Below are 25011 nucleotides of genomic sequence, written 5' to 3' on the forward strand. Positions count from 1 at the left end.
TTTAATAAGAAAACTTTATTAAGTACAGTATATTTTCATTAAATTTGTGTACTAAAATATAAATTGTGCGGGGTGCAAATTTCTCTGGAAAATTATAGTTATATTAAGATATTAAGTATATTTACTATTATAAATCTGACTAAACCTAACTTATTGGCTATTTTGTTCACAATCAGTTCATTTGGCACGTCATTTGACTTTTCAATACTTTCGATGTATTTTATTCATCACAATGAGAGTGAAATTGAGCACTCTACACTTACAAGGAAAAATCATATTCCTTTAATATTTATTTATACAATTCCTGAAACATACTATTCAATCTCAATTTATTTGCATTTCACATAATATTATTCTTTACAAATACTTTTTGCAGAAATTACATTTGTACTCTTTATGACTACTTTTTCTACCGAAATAGGAATTCATAGTGAAGTCATAATAATGGTATCCCATTTTCTATTTAGATTTCTAGTTCACACAATAGTATTCTTAAATGATATGTTTTAATTGATGTAGCACACGAGTATACATTCCACCTAATGGTCTTTGGTGATTAAGTGGGCTCCGTCGGCAATGGACATCTGTAACTTCATGCGGAACGGGGGTTCTACCAGAAGTCGATCACAGGTGTCATTGCGACTTCTGAGGGCTAAGATGATCGTCTTTTTATAATATGAGAGTAGCAGACAGCATGCAGTCCACCTGATGGTAAGTGATTACTGCCGCCCATGGACATCTGTAAACGACCCCAGATAGGATTACATATTCCTACCCAAGGTCAACCACAGATACGCAGCTACTCCTGAGGACTAAGCTGGAAAGCCTCGTATATCTCCCTTACCACACACTTCAAACCAGAACACAGCAACGTTTAACATTGCTGTTATGCGACAGAAATAGGTGTGGTGCCGCCGGAGTTGATCCACAAAGGGTTCTACCACCTTCGCAAATCAGCCGGATATGCGTTATACGTGTCACGGATCATCGACATAGTTCCGTGTCATTGTCTTGCACGGCACAAATAGTGTCTGGCGCTGCAAGGAACAGTTTTCCTGATGCGCACGCGCATAGTTGATATACCTTCCTCGCTCTTGGATTCTTCTGCTGATTCTCTACCACGGGAGCTTCTTTTAAGTTACTGATTATAATATTTGGCGCGTCAATTTTTATCTGAAATTAAAATAAGAGTAAGTAGGTGCATATCTGTCCTTCAATAAACGTGTACTTAAGTATTGTGGTGCCATAAATTTAGGTTTTCCACTCTGAAAGTCTGTGTTTAAAATACGATTTTTAATGTCATATGATTGTTCCATGCAATTTATATCACTTGAATTAAAGATTTAATTATGAAAGAAAAAATATTAGGACAATTATATTTTGTTCTCCGTAACATTCTTAAAGATCTATAAATCAAAATATTTATGAGTCTTATAACTCTACAGATTTTGAATTTGATAGCATATTGTTTTTGTCTATAAAAAAATGTGTGTACTAGTCACCTCTTTACTTTGTTAACCTTTTTATACAAGAACAAGGTAACTTACAGCACCGACTATAGAATCTAGCTTGATGTTGTTATGTGAAGTAATATCGATGCCCCCGGCTCTACTTTCCAGTTGAATGGACTGCGGCGCTCTTATGTCAAGACGTCGCGTCAATGACTCCAGCCTGGAATTAATTTATATTGAAGTTAATAATAAAAACAATATCCATCATATGTTTAAAAAATTCTAAATACTCGTAAATAAAAGGTATAGGTGGAAAAATGCTTGGAATCATTTTATGTAGTTAAAGAACCGTAATAGGCTAAGCAGTATCCTTACCATGAGTTTTTACGTTTTGACAAATATGACTGTTTTGGTATTTGTTTACGTGTTGGTAACCATACAATTTCCATGTTCTGACACAATCCGCAAGGGGCGCTGATTGGAAATTGTATGGGCAAATACGTAAACAAATACCAAAACAGTCATATTTGTCAAAACGTAAAAACTCATAGTAAGGGTACAGAATTAAGATTACACACAATATGTTTAACTGTAATTTAGAACCGGTCTTTTGTACTAAAATAGGAAAAACGTTTTGTACGAAAGCCAATACATACTTCATGCTAAGCCAAAATAGGATCACCTTATGTAAACAGGTCTGCTTTTCGGTCTTATATTATATAGATATATAAAAGCAAATGTATATGGAGGCGGCAGAACACTTGGTAGTGCGACCGCCACACCACTGTTTGCTCAATAACATCAGTGCGAAGGACTGCAGTGTTTTGATTTGAAGGGTGTGGTTTTTTTTTTTTTTTTTTTTTTTTTTATATATAATATAAGAGTAGCAGACGAGCATGCAGTCCACCTGATGGTAAGTGGCTACTGACGCCCATGGACATCTGTAATAAACCCCAGATAGGATTAGATATTCCTACCTGAGGTCGACCACAGATGCGCCGCTACCCCTGAGGACAAAGCTGGAATGCCTCGGAAAAGTCTTTCTCCCTTACCACACCCTTCAAACCGGAACACAGCAGCACTTAACACTGCAGTTATTTATTAGGTAGAAATAGGTGTGGTGAGGGAGATATACTTTTTAGAAGGGGTTTCAACTATGATCCTGAGTAATAATAACGCATTTGTGATCTAACTCAGGCAGGCTTAATTCTGTGATTGATTACAGATCAGGTAGAATGCATGCTCTTTCGTTGTTGTAGTGTGTAGTTTTAAATCCTTCAAGAATCATAGTGGAAATAGGTGTAAAATTTGAACCAGTTTTCAAAGGCAGGAGCCTATTAAACTAGTCTACAGTAGTACATATATGTAATTATGCATTTAAATCATTACTTTTGACAAGTCACGCGCCAACTTTAAAAGCGGTGATTGTCATTTCTTTATGATATTTAAAGAGGCAAAATATGCCAAGTGGTTTTAACCTGGGTAGGTGAACTTGTATATTATGAATTTTACTCTTAGTCTTACAATATTTCATTGGTGATTTTTTAAATAAGATTTAGGTAGCAAATGAGTATGTAGATCACCTAATTAAACCTGTATACCGCATACAGGTGCGTGCATACAGTGCGCATAGACACATATATGTACATAGACACCTGTATGCGCATATTGGTATACAGGTTTAGGGTTTTATAGAACCCTACACAGGGTGCTATAGAACCCTAACTCTATATATCAATATGTGCTTATATGCTCCATATATGGAGGATATAAAGGCAGATCTTTGATCCGTTGTCATTCCTATGACTGAGATGCTTATTTCATGTGAGTCAACAGACATCCACACTCTTCAACCGAAATGCGTAACCGAATTGAACTAAGATCTACTTATTAAAAACTGAAATATTTAATATAATTTATTAGCAATTTTAAATGGCTTAAACCTTGTTTTTTGTGCGGTCAAATTAATCGGAAACAGTAATTAAGAAGGCCTTTGAGATCTCACTGATGTTTAGGGATATTTTGCAAGTTGTCGAGGGGTGGCTCTTGTAGAAGTGGACTCTGAAGTACACTTACAAGTCGATTTTAGTTTTAACTATGACTTTATCGCTGAATAGTTATGTTGAATTTTATTTTATAAATTAGGTCTACATTGGCTTCAGTGGTAGGCATAAATGATTAACCTTTAATGCATGCCTTACTCGAGCCCTACAACCTTACAGCCTGTTTGCACAGCAGCATTATCACTGCTGCGTCTATGAAAAAGCATAAGTCTCAAATATAAATTGTACTCAATGATCAACGTTTGACATTTATTTCCAATTAAAAAAATCGCTTTCTATTCATACTGATCACTAGGACTTCTGGCATTATGAGTGTCATGGACACAAACCGAAGACCAAAGAGTAAAGACCGAAAATAAAAATCTAGATAAATATAACAATTAAATGGCTTAATATAGTTTTGGCCAAACGTTACGCTACAAAGAATACTTTTTTTTAATATAGGAGTAGCAGACGAGCATGCAGTCCATCTAATGGTAAGTGGCTACTGCCGTCCATGGACATCTGTGATCAACCCCAGATAGGATTAGATATTCTCCTACCTAAGTTCGGCCACAGATGCGCCGCTACCCCTGAGGGCTAAGCTGGAACGCCTCGGAAAAGTCTGTGTCCCTTACCACACCCTTCAAACCGGAACACAGCAGCGCCTAACACTGTTGTTATTAGGTAGAAATAGGTGTGGCGGTGGTGCCGCCTGAGTCGAACCACAAAGGGTTCTACCACCTCAAAAAATAAAATGATAATGTTTATATATTTTAACTTACTGTAGATCGCAACCCGGTGGCGCCCGTACCACCGGGCTCTGTAACGCACTCTTCACCACAACGCCACCCGCGCCGTCTACTGCGAGGCTCTCCGAGAAAATCCGTACTTCTTCCCGAGACGCATGAAACACGTCGTTCCCTCGGGAATCATGAATTTGAAATGCTCGTCCACTGCACTCTATGCTGTCGCGCTCTGTAAAGGGAATAACGAAAGGTAAACCTTGACCGGACGGGTTTGCTTCGTAGGAATTTATGCGTTGTGGCAAGTGGTCATAAGAGACATAAGTTTGAGTGTGGTATGGGTGTTTGACAGCCGGGTTCGATCGCCACTATGAAACACTAACAGATATTTAAATGATCCATCATAGGGCATCCACGATATACTAAAAATCGTAGTGTGGTAATTTGTATAAAAACACTTATTTTTATTTTTTAAGAGATTACCTTCAGTGACGCGTTGCCCTGTTGTTGTCTGGGTGTTTGTTTACTTGTCTTTGTGTGTGTCTATCCATGGCACCCACGCCATAGAAAAACATCCTATGACTCTATAAAGCGTTATTACATATATTTAGAAGATGATAGAAGATATACTCACTTATCAACATTTTAGAGTAATCTTTCCGGCCGGGTTCGGAAACAAGTACTGTGAAATTGCGATAGGAGTGCAGAGTGATGGGTCGGGCGATCTGCGACATTATCGTGGAGGCGATAAGATTATCCACTATCCACGCTTGCCCTTCGAGTTGAATGCCTTCTTTCACTATTTTTATTGGACCGATGCCAGCCTAAAATAGAAGAAAATATTTAAATATTCTTAGAAGCTAGGACGTTAAACATATTAACGATTTTGATTTATTTATTTATTCATGTTGGTTTTTAATTATATTTTCAGTTGATTATAAAATATCTTGAAAGGGATTAAAAAAATCGGCCTTTAAGTCAGGGGTGCGAGGTTCGAATCCCAAGCGAAGTTTAATTTCATTTGCAATAGCAGTAAAGGAGAAAAAACCTACAGGCGCGAGATTTATTTTAAAAAAATTGTTGTCGTTGCCGGATTATGACCTAAACCCCTCACAGTAATGGGCTGACGACGTATTACAGAATAGTGTGGGTTATTTAATTTATTATCTTACAGTTTATCATTTTAAACTCACCATAGTTAACCTCAGCGCGCTTATGATCCACAAAGTCAGTGCGATGTTCAGGCACACAAGCAGTAAAAGGAACACAAGAATCCCGTAAAGGGTTGTTCTTCTCCAGCCTCTTGTGAGCACGGGGGGTAAGCAGCCTGAATTAGTATTCGCGCGCTCATCTGAAGAGACCGCTGCCGGCGGCGGGTCCCCAGTGGGGGTGCAACCCCATCCGCGGATGCCACTCGCTGTCGCCTCCTTACCCATCCCGTGTAACCGCGACCTTAACACATTGACTACTGAACACTATAATCCTGTAATAAGCAAACAGCTAATGTCAATTAGTGTAATGGTAAACAAATGTAAATCGCGGAATAATCGGCGGAAGTTCGTTTATAAACATGACATTAATGTAGATGTTGCCTTCAATTTTCATTACGTTGTATCTATATTTGGATCACAGTTGGGTATATTACTAGCTATTTCAAACTACAATTTGTGTAGCATAACAAACGTAAATAAAGATATCTCAAAATTGATATTACATTCCTTTGTACTCGTTTTAAACTATTATTCTTGGCAGACAGTTTGAGTAGAAGATAGAAAATCGCAATTTATGTAAAACCGATAGGCCGCAAAATCTGCAAAGCGCTCCTAGAGCCGTCTGGTCACTAGAACAAAAACTATATCAACGAATTCAGGTATTGTTTTGTATTGGTTGTTATTATTTTTTACTATATTGCAATTGAAAACAAAGTTAATATTAAACAATGTCGTGTTAAGAGAAAATGATGTAAAGGTTGATAAAAAATCATTATTCTCGGCTAATTTTAAATAATTTTTAGTAAGTACGATTCTGTGTGTTTATATAGAAGGCAAGGAAAGGAAATCATACTATGACTTTGATCTTAAACTTTTCTTTTCGTAAACGTCATTACAAGTGAGATCGCTTTTAAAACTGTAAGTTATAAAACGAAGGTACGAAAAAGTAAATATAAGAAAATAGTACGCTTTGTAGGCTCGACGTCTAGGGAGTAGACCAAAGCTTTCAACTAGCGCAAAAATATTCCCTTTAAGAAAACTTGGATTTAACGCCATTTTAAGATCTTTGATGATTTTATTCTGTTATAAATATTTATGACTGTTTGGAGTGACATTTTTCGTAAGGTTGAACTAGTTAATGAATACAGTCACATACAGACACATACAGTCAATCTTACGGTAAGTAATAACAGCAGTGTTAGGCGCTGCTGTGTTCCGGTTTGAAGGGTGTGGTAAGGGAGACAAGACTTTTCCGAGGCGTTCCAGCTTAGTCCTCAAGGTTAGCGGCGCATCTGTGGCCGACCTCAGGTAGGAATATCTATATCTATCTAATCCTATCTGGGGTTGATTACAGATGTCCATGGGCGGCAGTAGCCACTTACCATCAGGTGGACTGCATGCTCGTCTGCTACTCTTATATTATAAAAAAAGTAGTCACTGCCGCTCATGACATATTTAACATATCGAAAACCTTCCCCTCGGCAGTTGGCTAAAAAAATATTGTTTGAAAGTTTAACATATTTTGCTCTAAATTGTGAAATAAATCAATTAATTAGATATTATAAAATAAGTCAGAAACAACAAGACGTTAATGCTGCAACAACTACTAATGAATGCCGTAGTAAGAGCGCTAATGAATACCTATAGCGTGCTTTCAAAAAAGAGCCCTTAATAGGCCGAGTGCTCAGTTAATAACACTGTCGCAGCGACAAATAGTCGCACTAGCGTTTTGCCGCTTTCATTATTTTGTAAGTGTTTACAAAAACATTTTTTGTTATATGAAGCCTTTTTATGAGCGTTCTTAATTATTCTTGTAAAGTTGAACTAGCTAATGAACATGCAGTCAACATTATGGTAAGTGGTCGCTCATGGAATAGTCATATTTAACGTATACGGTCGAAAACCTTCCCCTCCGCACTTGGCAAAAAAAATATTGTTTGATAGTTTGACAAATTTTGATATAAATTGTGAAATAAATCAATTAATTAGATATTATGAAATAAGTCAGAAACAACAAGACGTTAATGCTGCAACAACTACTAATGAATGCCGTAGTAAGAGCGCTAATGAATACCTATAGCGAGCTTTTCAAAAAAGAGCCCTTAATAGGCCGAGTGCTCAGTTAATAACACTGTCGCAGCGACAAATAGTCGCACTAGCGTTTTGCCGCTTTCATTATTTCGTAAGTGTTTACTGAAAACACTTTTTGTTATACGAAGCCTTTTTATGACCGTTCTTAATTATGGTTGTAACCTATTTATGTCCCAAAACTGGGCAATGGATTTTCCTTGTAATGAGGACACGCTATCGCGCCACAAAGCGGTCACTGAAGGTTAGTGCTATCGGAATCCATTTCTTGGTTTAATCTAACAATAACCTATCTTTTTTAACATGGAGTCATCATGTGAATTAATAACTTAGGCGGGTGACCATCCAATAATGAAAGGTTGTTATTTAATGTGCAATACAATGTGTAATACAATGGTTATTAGTGACAGAAAAATACGCAGTTATGATCAATCTATTGCCTCCACCAGTTGGTAGTTAGATGCATTCCTAATCATATAGATACGAAAATATATATTAAACTCCTTATATCTGCTATAAACTTCTTCTCCATAACGAAACACCTTGTGAAGTGGTGGTAGTTGTATTGACATTCAAAAAATGCTCTGTAAAGAACCTGTTTTGAATAAAAAAATGGTTTGATTTGATTTGATTTAAACATATTATGTTCTGTAAAATAAAGGTTAGGTTAGTTAATATTTTTGTGCCATACTGAAATATTCATTAAAACAAAGCCATATAAATATTTCATGGTTTCGTCATGATTTTTAACTAAATGACGCGGGACTCTATTCTGCGCTGTCGTGTATGCACGCCATTGTTTTAGTTAAATGACCGGGTAACCCTTTTTCTGCCCTTTTTGCGCTGGTTACTGCCGCTTAGGTGCGTTTATAGAGATGTCGTATCGAAATAATATGCAAATCTATCGCCATGACGGTATTTGATTTAACATATTTTACAAAGGTTTAAGTAAAATACTTTTTATATATTCGACATTAGAACGTATCCATATTTTTATTGATGACATAGTAAAAAAAATAAAAAACAAAGCAATAGCTAAAAAAATAGAAAATCGGCCGAAAACAAAAAATTATAAATCGTTTTGTTTTTGCCTATTTATATACTAATGTAAGAGATAGTTCTTTATTAATATAAAAAAAAAACCTTGATCAATTTTCAACAAACGTTCATTCGTTTTGCGGAAAAGTATGAATATAAAATTGATTCTATTTCCGTTAGTAAAAAATCAGTTATGAGTTAGTTGGACGGCACAACAGGCCAATTTCGGAATAGTAATCAATTTATTAACTGACTTTTGCAACGTTATGCACTCTGGCTCTATTTTCATAGCAGCTCGTTATTTCAGCGGACAGCTTGTGTTTTGGGGTGTGAGTTAAAAAAAAGAATGCAGTTGATTCACTTCTATCTACGGGTAAATTGGATGCAGCCTGAAATTGTATGTAACTTAAATAGTTTTCGGAAGGATTTATCCAATTACTAACTATTATAGTTAATTTAATAAAATTAATTCTTAGTCGTTTGAAATTTGGACTCTCGATCTCGGGTTTCCAGGTTTGAATCGCTCGCACCGTGTCGATTTTTCGAAATTATTTGTGTTATAAGAATTAATGAATTAATTAAATCACAAAGGAAAATATTATTTACGTTCCGCTTGAGAAGTTTTAAAAATAGTTATAGAAGTTAACCACTCCGAACGTAACCAGCTTTGTGAACTATGACCGAAACCTCTCTCATTCTGAAAGAAAACCCGTGTTGGGACAGTCCAAAATAAAATAATTACCTATACTAACCGTTTCAGTAACTATTTCATAAAAATATAACAACGACAACGACTACCTTTATTGTAAGTGATAAATGTTTCTTATTAAATTTATGACGTTATGTTTTTGGATTACTGTAATATTATTAAAGTGTTTAAAAAGCTTTCAAATTATAGAATCAGATTAGAATTCGTAAGGTTTATGTTATACATCTACCTTGATCCGCTGTTCTAGCACTCTTTCTATGACGTGCCTTTGTCGGTGATGCTTTTCACATCACTACAATAGCTGGCACTTGTAACAAAATACACTTTACAACATAAGATTTCACAAAAGAATTGTATATTAACCCTAATACGAGTATATCTTATGTCTCTCTTAAGTCTTTTTGTTTTAATAACACATACAAGTGAATATTATAATAACTTCTAAATATAAAATGTGTTTTGATAACTAAACTGCTATTAAAATAAATGTATACATTACCGAGATAAATTATCTTGTATATTCATAAGCTTTGTTGATACGGTATACCACGTGTTAATTTATTTGTTTATAAACAAAACGTATGTTTAACATCAACATTTTCAAACGTGCAAATTGGAGACAAAATAAATAAATTTCCTTGACAGGTTTTCCACGTAAACACGAAACCTAAGAACTCTTTCCTTAGGAACTGTGGATTATCGAAGAGATTCTATTACGATGCAGGCGACTGCACCGGGCGAGATCTATGCCTAAGACTAGATAAATTCATAGGTGCTAGTAACAACACTCGAAATATCTGGCGCGAAGCGAGGCAAGGCGGGCGTGCTCCAGAATATAATATCAGGCGGTGGAGTGGTCGAGCGACTCCCGCGCGGGCACCTCGCCCTAACGTCGGCGCGCCGGCCCTCGTAGTAAACGATATAGTGCGAAAATAGCACCGGAACGGATATCGCTGTTTCCATCCAAATAAAATACCAACACTTGCTGCATTCCTGTCGCTCGTTGCCCACGTTTCTGTGTTATGAATACGAGCGCTGCGATCGATCTGAAGCCGAAGTTTAAAAATAAAGAGCGCTTTTCAGCTTTTCGCGGCGTCAATGACCCAATTTAAAAGTCGGGAAATTGGCTTTAAGTTGAGTTGTGAACGCTTCGCCCGTCGGGTTTTATATTCAATTTAAGCGCGCGATGTTTTCATTCATCACAATTTAAGTGTTGTAATTAAATAATTACATTATGAAAGGCTGATACACAATATGGTATCGTTCGCCGCAGACAGGTTGTTCCCTGGCACACTTCCATGTGTCACGCGTAAGCGGATGCACTAGTGACGTCGCGACGCGATTACTTTAGACGACTGAGACGAATCTAACTTTTAGCGACGGACTGGAGGCAACCTTCCATCTCCAGGGTTAAGTGTACACTGGCGGCGGCGGTGAGCGGTGTGCGCGAGCGACGCCGATGCCGATTCTAGCTCGTTTTGAAGCGCTGCATTTTTAATCAGCGCCTGTCTCGCGCGGGACATAACTCGGATATGCTCCAGATACAGCTGCGCCCCCTCTCTATTATGAATTCCAGTTAACGTTATCATTAACTGGCACCTTCTCATAATTTTGTTAATAATTAACGCGGCGGCGGCCGTGTCAACATATTAGTTAGGGCCGCGAGCGCTGTCGTAACTGGCCTGCGGTCTGATGTATGTACGTACGCTTAGGCGTATATTGTCGACATTATTTGGGACATTATGATATTATTTAATTTTATAATTATATTATATGCTCAATTTAGTAAATAGTTAGATATGCGACATGAAGATGTTTAATTTTATATAGTTTTTCAATCAGATTAGCTTTTTTAACAGGCAACACAAATGAAAAATCTGAATCGGGAATGAAGTTATTTAAAAGCATAAATGGACAACAAATTTTAATTTTGAATACTAAAACGTATGCATTTTAATTTTAACAGTCAGTATTAATTTGTTGAGCTTTTAACCATTCGCATGTATGTGGACAGGCGATAGATTTGTGTTTGTCTATTTATTTTGGAGCTTGATGATGGAACAATTTGTATAGTATCCACATGATGGCTTATTGACAAATAGAAACAAACTTTTTGATCGGTTTTTAGCTGCAAAATATAGAGTGTGAAGTGATTTGTTTAAACAATATTTTGCGTGTTGGCTGTATAGGTAGATATTGTTATGTAGGATATTGTTATGTGGATAGAGTAACGTTGTTTATTAATAATCAAACTATCCAATGTTTTGCCTACCACAGATTAAAATTTGTCAATTCCAGTAGGCACTAAATTATTAAAATGACATATTGGTTGGTTGTTATTACAAAGGAGACTATGATATTTTCTTTGTTAGTACAATAACATTAAAATAAAAGAAATAGACTTGAATATATTCCTAAGCCCTAAATTTTCATCTGCACTCGTCTCTCATAATATGTAGTACACTTCACACTAAACTTGTTGGATATAAATAGACTTTAGGCATCGTCTAAAATACCTTAAAATATTTTAGACGAAGCCTAAAGTCCGTATTTTTCTTTCAAATATTCTCTCTCTCACTTCTCACACTTGATTTGGTTTAACCAACTTTCATATATTTTTTTAAATTACCGTTATACATAGAAGAAGTAGTGAAAGTGATTTTCTGTTAAGTATTATATCTTCCTTTGAATTCTCAAAATTAGGTCATCTGTTTTCAAGGCGACCTTGTAAACACAGCAAAAGATATGACACTATATATTTTGATATTGTAAGCAAAAACAATATCTATTTTGTTCATATTAGTATCAACAAATACTCCAATAATGAAACATTAAATATATTGATAATGTGAAGTAAGCAAGTGAAAATTAATTACTAATACGCATAAAACTTAAAAAATCAGAGGTGTGCGCCTGGGATTTGAACCTCGGACGTCGATCAAATTTCTTAACCACCAGGCTGTCACTGTTTTTTTTTTCAATTAATTAGGTACATCAAATTAAAAAAACCAGTATGTACTGGTTAAAATCTCAATTCGTTTTCTGAATAGAGATGACAACGGGCTACAGTAGCACTACCATGAAAACTATTGTCATTTTGCTAGTGAATACCATAACTACTATCGTTATGGTATTTCTTGTCAACGTCTGTCAAATTAATGACTCATGGGACCGAATTTGTATGGCAATAGATCAAAATGACATTCGCTAGCGATTTGATTTCGATAGGTTTTTTACGTATCGAGTTACGCCACTACGGATTTTAGTTCTACGATTAACCACCAGAGGCGCTGTACAATTTTTCATACATTTATTTTCCGCAGTCGCTAGCGAGTAATACTTTTGTAAACTCATGGTAGTGCTACAGCAACATAGGATCGCTCGCCGTGTCTATGAATGAGTAATATGTTTATTCCGAGCTTGTTTCGCGTAGCCATTACACGTTAACAGCTCGACGGGTGACAAGTTTTTGGGGTGAGATGACGCTATCACGCTGTTAAATGTAAATTAGTTTGTTATAAAAATATTGGGGCTTTTAAATATTTATGGTTCTTTAACGTATATCGTCTATTCTGATGGCTTTGTTAGCCTAGTTGTAGTTGTAGAATTGTTGATGTAGAGTTTTATGTGTAACTTCTTGTAACGTGTATTATTTTCACTTTTAGATAGTGCAATTATGAAGATGACGTTATTTTTTGACATTATTTATTTGAAGGTCTATTAATGAATTTGTGCGATTTCCGTCTAGCAGCTAATGTGATCAATCAGGGTGAAATCTGACATCGACGCCCAGGGACATCTGGAATCAACCCCAGATAGGATTACATATTCCTAACTGAGGTCGGTCACAGATGCGCCGGTACCCCTGAGGACTAAGCTGAAACGTCTCGGAAAAGTCTGTCTCCCTTACCACACCCTTCAAACCGGAACACAGCAGCGCCTAACATTGTTGTTATAAGGTAGAAATAGGTGTGGCGGTGGTACCGCCGGAGTCGAAGGGTTCTACCACCTTAAAAGTGGTAAGTCTTAGTAGTCGTAGTAATTTAGCTGTGAAAATATAACATATTAACAGAGCTACTTTCACATTTACATTATTAGTATGGATGATAATAATATAAAGCCAGCGAATTTTTTGTAATTCCATCCGTCCATATTGTCAGATAATTATGTTACATACTGAAGAGTACTTATAGAATAAAGCAATCATATTACTACTACTACAGATATTATTAAATTTGCAAAGTTGTATATTTATAGACATACATGCATTCCAATACTGGGTAATGTGGGATATACTCTTTCTCTCTCATTCTTAACCCTAATTAAGATATATTCTTTATGGTTGTCACGAATAAATTATTAAATTATGTCATCTTATTTACTAACTACTACTTTTAACTAATATGTTAATGCATATTTTACCAGCCTAATTTAATAATCTAATAATTTATCTCTTAAACAATTAAAGCCATTTTATTAAAATTTTGTGAATGTATGGTTCAGTTTAAGATAGGGTATTTTTGGTTCCAATGTCATTGGTTCCAAAGGTGACTGTTGTCGAGGTCAGTTTTTTGCAGGACAATGACAGCCCAGGCTGATATCTTTTTTAAAAATAAATGTCGAAAAAATAAAATAATTTACTAGTTAATACTTCACGTTTTCATCGTTGCTTTTGAATGCTGACGAAATCATATCGACAACGAATGTTTTCATTCCAGTTTTATAGAGCTGATAAAATGTTTCCCCAAGGGACAATACGCTGCAACTTTTTTGAGAAGGTCGCATTGTATGATCCACTAGCAAATGTATTGGCACTTTCAAAGTCTAAAGTAGCATAAATTACATTTTTTGCTTGCTTTAGTATAAGTTAAATTGTTTTTAATTAGTGTAAATATCAAATTGGCGTGCAGTCCACGTCCACGGCATTGCCTTTCCATATTAAACATTTTAGGAACTTGACGACTCCATTGAGTTGCTAGTGTGATTGTGTAATATAAAGAATATAAATTCATCATCACTAACTACATAAAAACGCCAGAAGTATAGTTTGGACGAACAGACATGCAGAAAACAGCAACGAGCTTTGGAATTTTTACACAAATACAAATTTTTGAGACGTGTTGAAATGAACATTGATTCCTTTGTTCTAAATCCACTTTTACACAGCCTAGCTCAAACAGAGCTTTCTAGTAAAGCCTTTGAACGCCGATGAAATCATATTGGAAGACTCCAAATATTTTCGTCCAAGTTTTATTGAGCTGGTAAATGCTAGCCTCGGGGGACATACGCTGGCACTTTTTGATAACAGTCGAACAAAGGACTATGAGTAGTAAGCCTTCAATTATATCTTTATTTTATTATTAAAGCTCTCAAGTAATAAGTTATCTCGTCAAATAACACACTTATCAAGTAAAAGATATATTTATTGTTGTTTTAGAAATATACAGTCATAAATCTTGGCTTTTTCTAAGGGCTTGAAACGTAGTCTGTTTTATGAAATATACCAAGTCTATAAAAAAAATAATGTTATTGGTTGGTTGTTAGTATGTAATATGTTTAAAGTCTATCTTAGTTTTCTAGGTAGTATTTTAAAAATATAATCTTTAATCTACATACAGTTTCATAATATGAAAAGATTAAATGCTCACAAGCTTTTATCGAAGCCCTGATGCTTATACATCCAATTATCTGTGTCGCAGAAGATTTATTTAAAAATTGATAGATTTAGTCGGAAGAATGAGGGCTTACTGACTACATTATGCAGAATCACGCGGGGATTGCGTAGGGATTGTTGCCTGAAACAGAATCGAGTAACAACACTGGAATTATACTGGAAAGTGCAGTCTGAGTGCCTCTGTTTTATCGATGTTTTGAAGGTGGTAAAACCCTTTATTGTTTAGTTACCCTACTGTGACCTCCGCTACACTTATTTGTGTCCTGTAATGGTTTTAAGCGCTGCTGTATTTTGGTTTGATGAATAGTGATAGCACAAGGAGGACCAACAAAGATAAACAGTACCTAATTGAAACTGTCTGTGGGTAGAATCCCAGGCACGCTTCTATGATTTTTCATAATTATGTGCGTATTAGGAATTCATTATCATTTTAGTTATGAAGGAAAACAACGCGAGGAAAATTGCATACTTGAGAGATCTTTAAAGAAAGTTTCAGTACATATTCAACATTATAAAGAAATTCAATATATTTATTATTTAACGAGTATTTATAAGATACAGTTATTATACGATCATACAGATACAGTTTATGTCATCTGTGAAAGTTCCTTTACTCATCATTGTTATAGAGTTTTAATATACTTGAGTGTAGTATAGTTTTATATTGGTCAGAGATCTTTATCAATCAAATCAATTTTAAAAAATATTTAAAATTAATTTAATTATTTAAATCCGTTGAGTTAAAAACTACATTATGCAACATCACGTGGGGATTATTGAGATTGTTGCCCAAGCATTGTATAGGAACGTAGGATTCGTAAATGATCTATAAATCGCTTTAAAACTAATCAAACTTTTGATTTAGATAACAAAGGTGTCCGATATAAAAACAAGGCTTGCTATCGATATAGATTAGTTCATTGATACAAAGGTTACTTTTAAAAATTGACAATTTTATGAAAATTACAAGCTTTCTTTAAAATATTAGGTAGATACTATTAAAGATTGACAATTGGATTAATGATTCAATCAAATATTACTCTTGTTGTCGTTATCATTCATGGTAAATTGGTAGCGTATGTACAACATATTGTATACATCACATGAAAGATACACAATTTTCTTATAAGAATTGTTTTAAATTGGAAGTGAAGCGTGGATGGCATTATGCAGCATCACGCGGGGATTGCAGGGATTGTTGTCTAGAACTGGGTGAAGCGGTGAACCGAGTATACGAATAATCACACCCTTCATGAAAATTAAGTTGCAGCTGTGAAAATGTTGTTAAAACACTATAGTGAAATAATACTTCAATATATTATGTGAAACTAAATAGGCCTGCATATTTTCATTAGTAATAATTAATCTAAAGCAAAACTTGACTACTACAGTTTAAATTATAACAATTTAGGAAGGCAAAAAGAGAATTTAAGCTTTATTATTATTTCGGTCTTTACTCCTTCGCAATTATTACAATACATCTTAAAAAATATTAAAATATAACATCCTAATCATAATCTTTATTTGCTAAATAAGGTACAATGGATGTTAACACAAAGTATTATTTCCTCTTATTTTACCTTTAAGGCGTGCAAATAAACAGTTAGGTATGACATAAATATTTCCAATATTTCCAAAGCAGATGCTGAGCATGCAGTCTACCAAACGATGATTGGTTTGGAGTCCTACACGGGTCCATCGCAGATGAAAAGAAAGAAAGAAAGATGCGTTACTACCCTAGGAGTTCGTACTAAGTTGGTGTTATTGTGTCTCTACGACACTACTTCATTTTAATCCAGAACACAGCGCTTACATTGTTATTAAGCAGAAATAATGGTACCTATGAAGTCGAATCGCGAAACGTCATACCATCTTAGTTTTTAAAAGACAATATAAATGTAATAGTAGTATATACATTAACTAAAAATAAATTATGAATATGATAACGCCAGTGATATTTTTAGTATTGAAAGTGTGTTTTTCGTATAATTCCGGCACTCTCGCCACTCGATCCTGTTTCAGCAGCAATCCCCGTGATCCCCGCGTGATACTGCATAATGTGCTCCGCGCCCCCTGTTCACGACTAATACTGACAATTTTAAAGAAATCTTTTTATGAAAACTGTGACATGTATGTGAAACAAGCAGGTACCTATAATATCAGGTACTAGTTTTCGCCCGCGGCTTCACCCGCGGCTTCGCCCGCGTTTAGAAGAAAATAATATAACATACATAAAACTGAAAATTCGTACCTTCAACTTTGCTAAAGATCACTTGTACAAATGCATAGTTTACGATTCAATCCTTACTAATATCGATTAAAATAATCGATGTTTTGGATCCAAAAAATCGATTATCCGATTAATCGATCTTAGATCGCCATCCCTAGTTCCCGTGGGATTTCCGGGATACAAACTATCCTATGTCCTTTCTCGGGTCTCAGACTATCTTTGTACAAAATTTCATTAAAATCGGTTCAGTGGTTTAGGCGTGAAGAAGAGACAACCAGACAGACAGACAGACAGACAGACAGAGTTACTTTCGGATTTATAATATTAGTAAGGATAAGGATTATTATTTAAATTAGTTTTATGATTTTACTTATGAGAGATATTAACTAAGAAAAGCCTGAAATTTATTAAGAACTTATTCCTTAATATTAGATTTTTTATATTAATTATACATTAAATACATAACGAGAGAAGTATTTTTAGTATTGAAAGTGTGTTTTTCGTATAATTCGGGCACTCTCGCCACTCGATCCTGTTTCAGCAGCAATCCCCGTGATCCCCGCGTGATACTGCATAATGTGCTCCACGCCATCTGTTCACGACTAATACTGACAGTTTTAAAGAAATATTTTTGGAAAATGATAGCTGTGATGCATAGCATATGAGTGTAATAGTACTGAATTATTTTGTTATTCGAGGCTTTGTTGCGGAACTGATACATTTTATTAGATAATGGGATAATAGGCAGTTTTTGAATTAGTGCCGATATTTCGACCTTTAAGTTCGATTTACAACTGGATTGAAATATTGGTACAAAATAAATAAAAAATATGTCCACGGGAAGTAACCACGGCAGTAACCCCCATACCTATACACCACACCACCACATACGTACCATACACATATATTGGGGTGCAAACTAAAGAGGGCCAATAAAAGGATCAATCTATACTAATATTATAAAGAGGAAAACTTTGTTTGTTTGGTTGTAATGAATAGACTCAAAAACTACTGGACCGATTTTAAAAATTCTTTCACCATTCGAAAGCTTCATTATCTACGAGTAACATAGGCTATATTTTATATGAAATATATTTGATAAATAGATTTTGAGGCGGTACAAAGTTTGCCGGCTCAGCTAGTCTTATATAAAAAAGGAAAATACTGGAATTAAATGCAATAAGACTCATATGTGAAATTTTGTAAATAATCCATTTTTCAGCAAACATGAATAGAACCACAAGCTTGGTGTCTCTCAATCAAAAGTTCTCCATCATACCTGCGTCACTTGAAAATTGAAAAACTTTCGCAATGCCTTTCTTATGGAAATACTCGTAGTTCCCGTTTACGTTTGAATGAGTTGTCATTGTAAGGATTCAGAGCTGCAGTTTCATTGAAATTATATCTTAGTGAATACCTTATGAGGTTAGTTCTGAGTTAAGACTAAAGTAGTTTAAGCTTATGGAAATTTTGCGGTGTTATCTAATATTGCATATATAATTACGTAAATTTAGAGTTACTTACTGTGATTCAGCTGCGATGGCATTACGACCACGACATCTATTTCTGCGGCGGCGGTATGTGTGGCCGCATACCGTCGTTCACACTAGATGGTTTGGCGAGTTTTATACTCACCAGGGTAGAGCCCGACGAGGCAAGATGCTTATAGGACTCCAGTTGCATTCTTTGGAGATCCCGGAGTCCTCAAAGCAGCGTTGAGGACGGTTACCGTGGGGGATTTTAGTGGGGTAACAAATCCCACATAGCCCCGTGTCTCTCCCACGGCATCAGGTACCTTTTGAAGGTTTCCCCCTCATTATAAAAAAGGGTCCTTATAGGATTGAAGTAGCAAACTCACTAGCAGTCCACATGATGGTAAGTGGTCACAGTCTCGTATGATCAGTAACCATTTCCACATAGAAAAGGGTTTCTATCAGATGCGTAGCCGTTTCTGGGTACTAAGATGATCGCTTCAGTAAGTCATACAGAACCCAAATCCATCCACCGTGACGCAAGAACTGCATTACGTCAGAATCTAATGATTCGGTGGTACTTTTATGGTCCTCGTTCTACCAATATTCACACAAAGATCTTCCCGAAACTATATATTTCGTCGCTATAACCATTTTTACTATATGCCATATTCATTGTTCATTAAAAATCTATAATTTTTGAATTATAGATTTTTAATTAACTGTGTCAATTCACAACTGTTTTGCCCCATCCCTTCTAAGTAGAAACACGCAATAACCAATGCTATAAACATAATGATAAAAATTAATTAAAGACTACCCGCATGGCGGACCGGTCATATTAATATTCTAACACGCAGTGGGTTTCGGGTTCACTCCCTGGTTAGACTGATGCCTAAACGATAAATTTAGATTTTTTGTTCTGGGTGTTCGTGTATTCGTCTGCGTTAGTTATTGTTATCTCAGCGTAAATTTACTAGCTATTTTATTCTGCGTCAGACAAAAAATAATAGTTCAGAAGTCCAACCATACTCGTTCTACCAATATTCACACAAAGATCTCCCCAAAACTATACATTTCGTCGCTATAACCATTTTTACTATTAAAAACGACTGCATATCGAGCTACGTACTTTTAGGATAGCGAATGCAGGCGCGATGGCGCGTGTAAATCCGCATGAAATATTGATACAGTTTCGTGTAAACGTGTAACAAATGCGGTAATTTGAGCCACCTGCCGGCGCCGCGACCCCGCTCCGCTATGCACCACTGTTCAACTGCTTACCTTATGTCATATTCTTAATACCATTAGTCGTTTTGAATCGATTTTTAATGAACTGTGTCAATTCACAGCTGGTTTGCCCCATCCCTTCTAAGTAGAAACACGCAATAACCAATGCTATAAACATAATGATAAAAACTAATTAAAGACTGCCCGCATGGCGGACCGGTCATAATAATATTCTGACACGCAGTGGGTTTCGGGTTCACTCCCTGGTTAGACTGATGTCTAAACGATAAATTTAGATTTTTTTTCTGGGTGTTCACTGTTCGTGTATTCGTCTACGCTAGTTATTGTTATCTCAGCGTAAATTTACTAGCTCTTTTATTCTGCCTCAGATAAAAAACAATAGTTCAGAAGTCCAACCATACTTTTTCTACCAATATTCACATAAAGATGTCCCCAAAACTATACATTTCGTCGCTATAACCATTTTTACTATTAAAAACGACTGCATATCGAGCTACGTATTTTTAGGATAGCGAATGCAGGCGCGATGGCGCGTGTAAATCCGCATGAAATATTGATACAGTTTCGTGTAAACGTGTAACAAATGCGGTAATTTGAGCCACCTGCCGGCGCCGCGACCCCGCTCCGCTATGCACCACTGTTCAACTGCTTACCTTATGCCATATTTTTCGATACCATTAGTCTTTTTATGAATCGTGTTACTGACGATTTTTAATGACTGCTACTGTGAACTGTAATTTATAGTTGCGTTACCCTATCTCTTCTAAGTAGGGACACGACAGGTGCCAATACTATCAAATGATAAAACTAATAAAATACCACCTACATGATGTAGTGGGTTCGGGTTCGATCCCTGGTTAGACTGATGTCTAAATAGTAAATTTACCAGCTGTTTTATTATGCCTCAGAATATAAAATAATAGTTCAGAAGTAAAGACACATAATGTATTTAATTTTTTACTATGTTTATTGAAAGCTAAGTGTCAGAGGAGGTTTCTAAAGACATATCTCTGCTAAGTTGATATTATTTCTATTCACAATTTCCTTTAGTTACAGTAGATAGACATTTATAAAAGTACTTAGCCTTATAATACCTTTATTAACTGGTACCTTGAGATTTAATTAGACTAGTAAATACTGCATATACCGCTATAACTTTAAACCAGCAGTGGTTAATTCAAGAGAGTTTATTATTCGCGTTTTTATTAAATTTCATTTCATAAGCTTTACGGCAACCAGCGGATTTCCGAACGAAATGAGCCAGTGTTTCTTGTTTCCCTCATTATCTTAATATTTCATTACCTTTAATAGTAGTTGGACTCATCGTAGTTTGACTTCGGAGATACACTTTTGTATAATAATATTATAAAGAGGAAAACTTTGTTTGATTGTAATGACACATTCAAAAACTACTGGACCGATTTTAAAAAATCTTTCGCCATTCGAAAGCTACATTATCCACGAGTAACACAGGCTATATTTTATATGAAATATATTTGATAAATACATTTGGAGGCGGTACAAAGTTTGCCGGGTCAGCTAGTCTATTATAAGAATAGTGCAAGTCGCTGCTGTTTTCTGATTAGAGGCATATGGTAAAGAACATGGCATTCTAACTTGGTCAACAACACACCCATGACCGAACTTTATGCCTATCAAAATAGTGCGAAGTTCGGTGCGTAAAGATATAGTTTTTGTTGAGTGTTGTGATTTAAAACCTATAAAAAATACGAAGTAGATAGATTAATCCACCACTACTACTTGTCTACGGTTTCTCCCCGCCACCACCCTTTCACCGCGACCATGATCCACGTAACTGGGCAGAAATATCGACAAAAAATTTTTTTTAAATTAAAATTGCCTCAATTCCACGATGATTTTACTTTTAAATGATTGTAGTTTAATATTAATGGTGACTAGAGATGTTCATCGGCAGCAGTTGCCACTTTTAGATGGACTACCGGCTTGTTTGTTACTTTAGTATATAGGTATGTATAAAAACTAGAAATATTTTCTTTTCCCCGGCAGGTAAAATTTGTTATAATCCAAGATTATTGTTTATCAAAATGTTTGACCGTTCACAAGTGTTAGCTTAGGACCGTTATAAGAGTTGATTGCCAAAACGTGTCTGCACTCATTCTACCTTCTATATGTAATTCGATTTGTTCCAGAGATCCTTATATTTTCACTCATTTCTTTTTTCTCAAAACACGATTCGAGAATCTCTATCCAGTTACGTGATAACTATGAGCTTCCTAACTATAGCATTATTATAAAAACAATTTAATAAACAAACAATAAACATAAAATATAATACAGTATTTTCAGACTAAAATTTCATTATTTTCCCTCAATAAGCAATGAGGGGTGTTCTCGGAAAAGTAAATGTCTAACTATACTAGATTAATATAAAAACAATATAATAAACGAACAATAAAAATAAAGTACAGTCAGACTAAGATTTTATTATTTTCCCTCAATAAGTAAATGGGTGGAGTTCTCGGAAAAGAGTCCAGCTCCAGTAGTAATGTTGCAATCATCTAATGAATGCTTCCGGGCAGATAAGCTTCGATTAAATGGTCTCTTTATTGCCAAAGGAGGCGCGTTCCCTTTATGTACATTGAGATATCACTCAGATACACCGAAATAGGTCCGAGATATCGTAATAGAGATTGAATTTATACGTCCGAAAGTAAAATAAGACTAGCTTTTATCGCTAAATTAATAAAAAGCGGGTCATAATAACTTGTACAAAAACATTGTGGTAACATAGAACTTACATCCCAATTAGATACATAGTTGTTCAAAAATTTTGCGTATCAGTAAAATTAGCGCGAGATTATTACAAGATTATCCTTAAACAAAACAAACAAACAAACATAAATGTATGGATAAAGATCTATAAGTTTACATTACATTTTATATTATTGCTGTAAAATAATACATACTCGTATTTTAATCAAACCTAGAGTCTATAAACCATTTTTCTAGCCAACTTTACATATAAATTTTATAAGATTATGTTAACCTCATAGTAGGATTTCTCACAATGTAAAGGATACACACAAAATTTCGTAAAATTATAAGCTATTCAATAAGATATCCAAACTTCGACTTTCTCATTGTCAAGTATAAATTAATTAGTAATAACGCCCAGTATATTGTTTAACAGTTAAGAAATATCAAATTACACTTTAACAAATAATTTCCGCTACACGCGGCGGTAGCGGTAGATTTGGCGATAAGTACGGCAGGTAGGCGGGGGTAGTGGGCGCTCTACAATTTATCGCTTGCATATCCTTTCAGCGGTAGATAATGACCGCAGTAAAACGTTTAAGCACGGAATAACTGCTGGAAGCCGTTATTACAATATTATGAATGGCTCGACCCGAGGCGTCTCACGAGTCTTTGTGCGCTCTTTGTATAACGATGTGTTGCCTACTGACTTACAAATCTACGTTTTAGATATCACACTTTTACATCTTACGGCTTTATGGACACTATATTTCTATAATCCGGTAAGTTTAAAATATATTGAGTTTACTTGAAAGATATTCTGTAGCCATTTTTAAGCCATGTTTTTATTTTTGAACTTTTTAGACGACAAAGTAAACCGCGCTGAATAGATGACCTTTTCCAAGAATTTTTAATTGAAGTAAAATAATTTCTTCCGTACATTTAGTACATTATAATATATATTTTTTTTTCAAGAACTTAATAAATATGTACTCGTAATGAATGGATATGTTGTATGAATATCTTATAGTCGTTTTATATTTTTAATTCATAGGGTATTAAAACGAAAACAATATTATATTTAAACGTGAACAATATTTTTCAAAGATATTTTTCAATGGTACTTAAATCGATAAAAATAAAATAAATATATGTACAGATAATCCGAATAAACGCTATTCAAAGATTGAAATAATAAATAAAGTTATTGAACTTCAATTTGGTGCAAGTTAGTACCGGCATAAATTATTGTACCATGCGTTCTGAAACACTTATAAAATTAGTACATTTTATAATGTAACATTTGAATAATTCCACTACCGCTTATAAATGTTTATACTAGATGTTATTCAAATAAGAAGGCTTAATATGTATCGTGTGGTTGAAGGCCGACATATATTTCAATGAGAAGTATGTAGTTAAGAGAAAAGTAAAACTAAACAGCTGCGTACTCCATGCGTTAATACGTGCTTTCCTATAAACGTATAATAAAATACCTATGCTCTTCTATGTCTTATTTCTTTGTTGGTTACATATTTATATATTTGAAAACGTGCTCTTACATACGTAAGTAAATAAGTTAACATAATAACATACGTAAGTAAACTTTTGCCGCCCAAAGTATTATTGCCAAAAAAAATTTGTTGTATTTAGGCAAAAATCTTTAGATTGATTATTACTAACAGTCGTTAATTAATAAGATTTTTAAAATTTCAACTAAAATATTTACATTAAGTACTTTTAACATACACCTTATCGAGTAACCTAAAGTATAATATCAAATATATTCGTACGCAATAATCCTCATCTCTACATTTTTCATTCAAATGAGGAGTTTTACGTCGTTACAATTTACATCTCAAAATATGGGAGGGTAAAAATTCACATACTTACACGTATCCCTCGAAGTGAGCTGCCGGTTCCCCTCCGCGGCTGTGCTTCGGGCGCGCGAGTAATTAGTACCGGCTTCCTTCCGCTCCCGCTGTGCTGGCATGCCCTACGCCGCCTACAGCCTCACGCTCTTTGCTCGCTTCTAACGACACATTTTCTCTAAAATTAACTAACATATTGTGTTACCATGTCGGGTTTTACTTTTATACCGCAAGCTACATATACTTACCCAGATATGAGGCACGCCTTCCACATTCTTTTTCTGCCCAACAAAGAAATGTTATAATAACCCAGCGTGGTATTGAGTAGTCAATTTAGGAAAATTTGTCATATGTAAATTTACAATGATAACAATCAGCTCAGAAAACCTTTTGAATGAGGGTTCATCTGTAGAAGAATTCGTTTAATTTAAAAACACATCTCGTGTTCATATTCAAATTGTCGTCGTGTTTTAAATTCCTCATAATCCGTCC

At 35.1% G+C, this 25011-nt stretch overlaps 1 protein-coding gene across 4 annotated transcripts; it reads right to left on the reverse strand.

The window, feature by feature from the left end:
- LOC140751751 (delta-sarcoglycan) lies at nt 1–25011 on the reverse strand. Of its 4 annotated transcripts, XM_073085791.1 has the most exons (7): nt 24768–25011; nt 24542–24697; nt 5433–5722; nt 4874–5063; nt 4279–4471; nt 1548–1671; nt 1–1173 (listed from the first exon to the last, which is right to left on the reverse strand). In XM_073085791.1, exons 3-7 carry the CDS (start codon nt 5673–5675, stop codon nt 985–987), a joined length of 939 nt encoding a protein of 312 aa, XP_072941892.1. In that variant the 5' UTR covers nt 5676–5722; nt 24542–24697; nt 24768–25011; the 3' UTR covers nt 1–984. The 4 variants fall into 4 exon arrangements, with proteins under 4 accessions (XP_072941892.1, XP_072941890.1, XP_072941891.1 ...); XM_073085789.1 differs by lacking the exons at nt 24542–24697; nt 24768–25011 and adding an exon at nt 10517–10723; XM_073085790.1 differs by lacking the exons at nt 24542–24697; nt 24768–25011 and adding an exon at nt 9785–10456.

The sequence above is a fragment of the Epargyreus clarus genome, unplaced genomic scaffold (genome assembly GCF_041222505.1).
Source record: "Epargyreus clarus isolate Ecla_fem2 unplaced genomic scaffold, WU_Ecla_fem_2.2 ptg000023l, whole genome shotgun sequence".
Lineage (NCBI taxonomy): Eukaryota > Metazoa > Arthropoda > Insecta > Lepidoptera > Hesperiidae > Epargyreus > Epargyreus clarus.

Bases quoted from the DNA above. Each gene is read 5' to 3' on its own strand.
- LOC140751751 (XM_073085791.1), bottom strand. From the start codon at position 5,675: ATGGGTAAGGAGGCGACAGCGAGTGGCATCCGCGGATGGGGTTGCACC. The intron at 4,472-4,873 runs GTGAGTATATCT...TTCCCTTTACAG, and splicing joins TTACTCTAAAATGTTGATAA to AGCGCGACAGCATAGAGTGC. The intron at 1,174-1,547 runs GTAAGTTACCTT...TTTTAATTTCAG, and splicing joins TAGATTCTATAGTCGGTGCT to ATAAAAATTGACGCGCCAAA.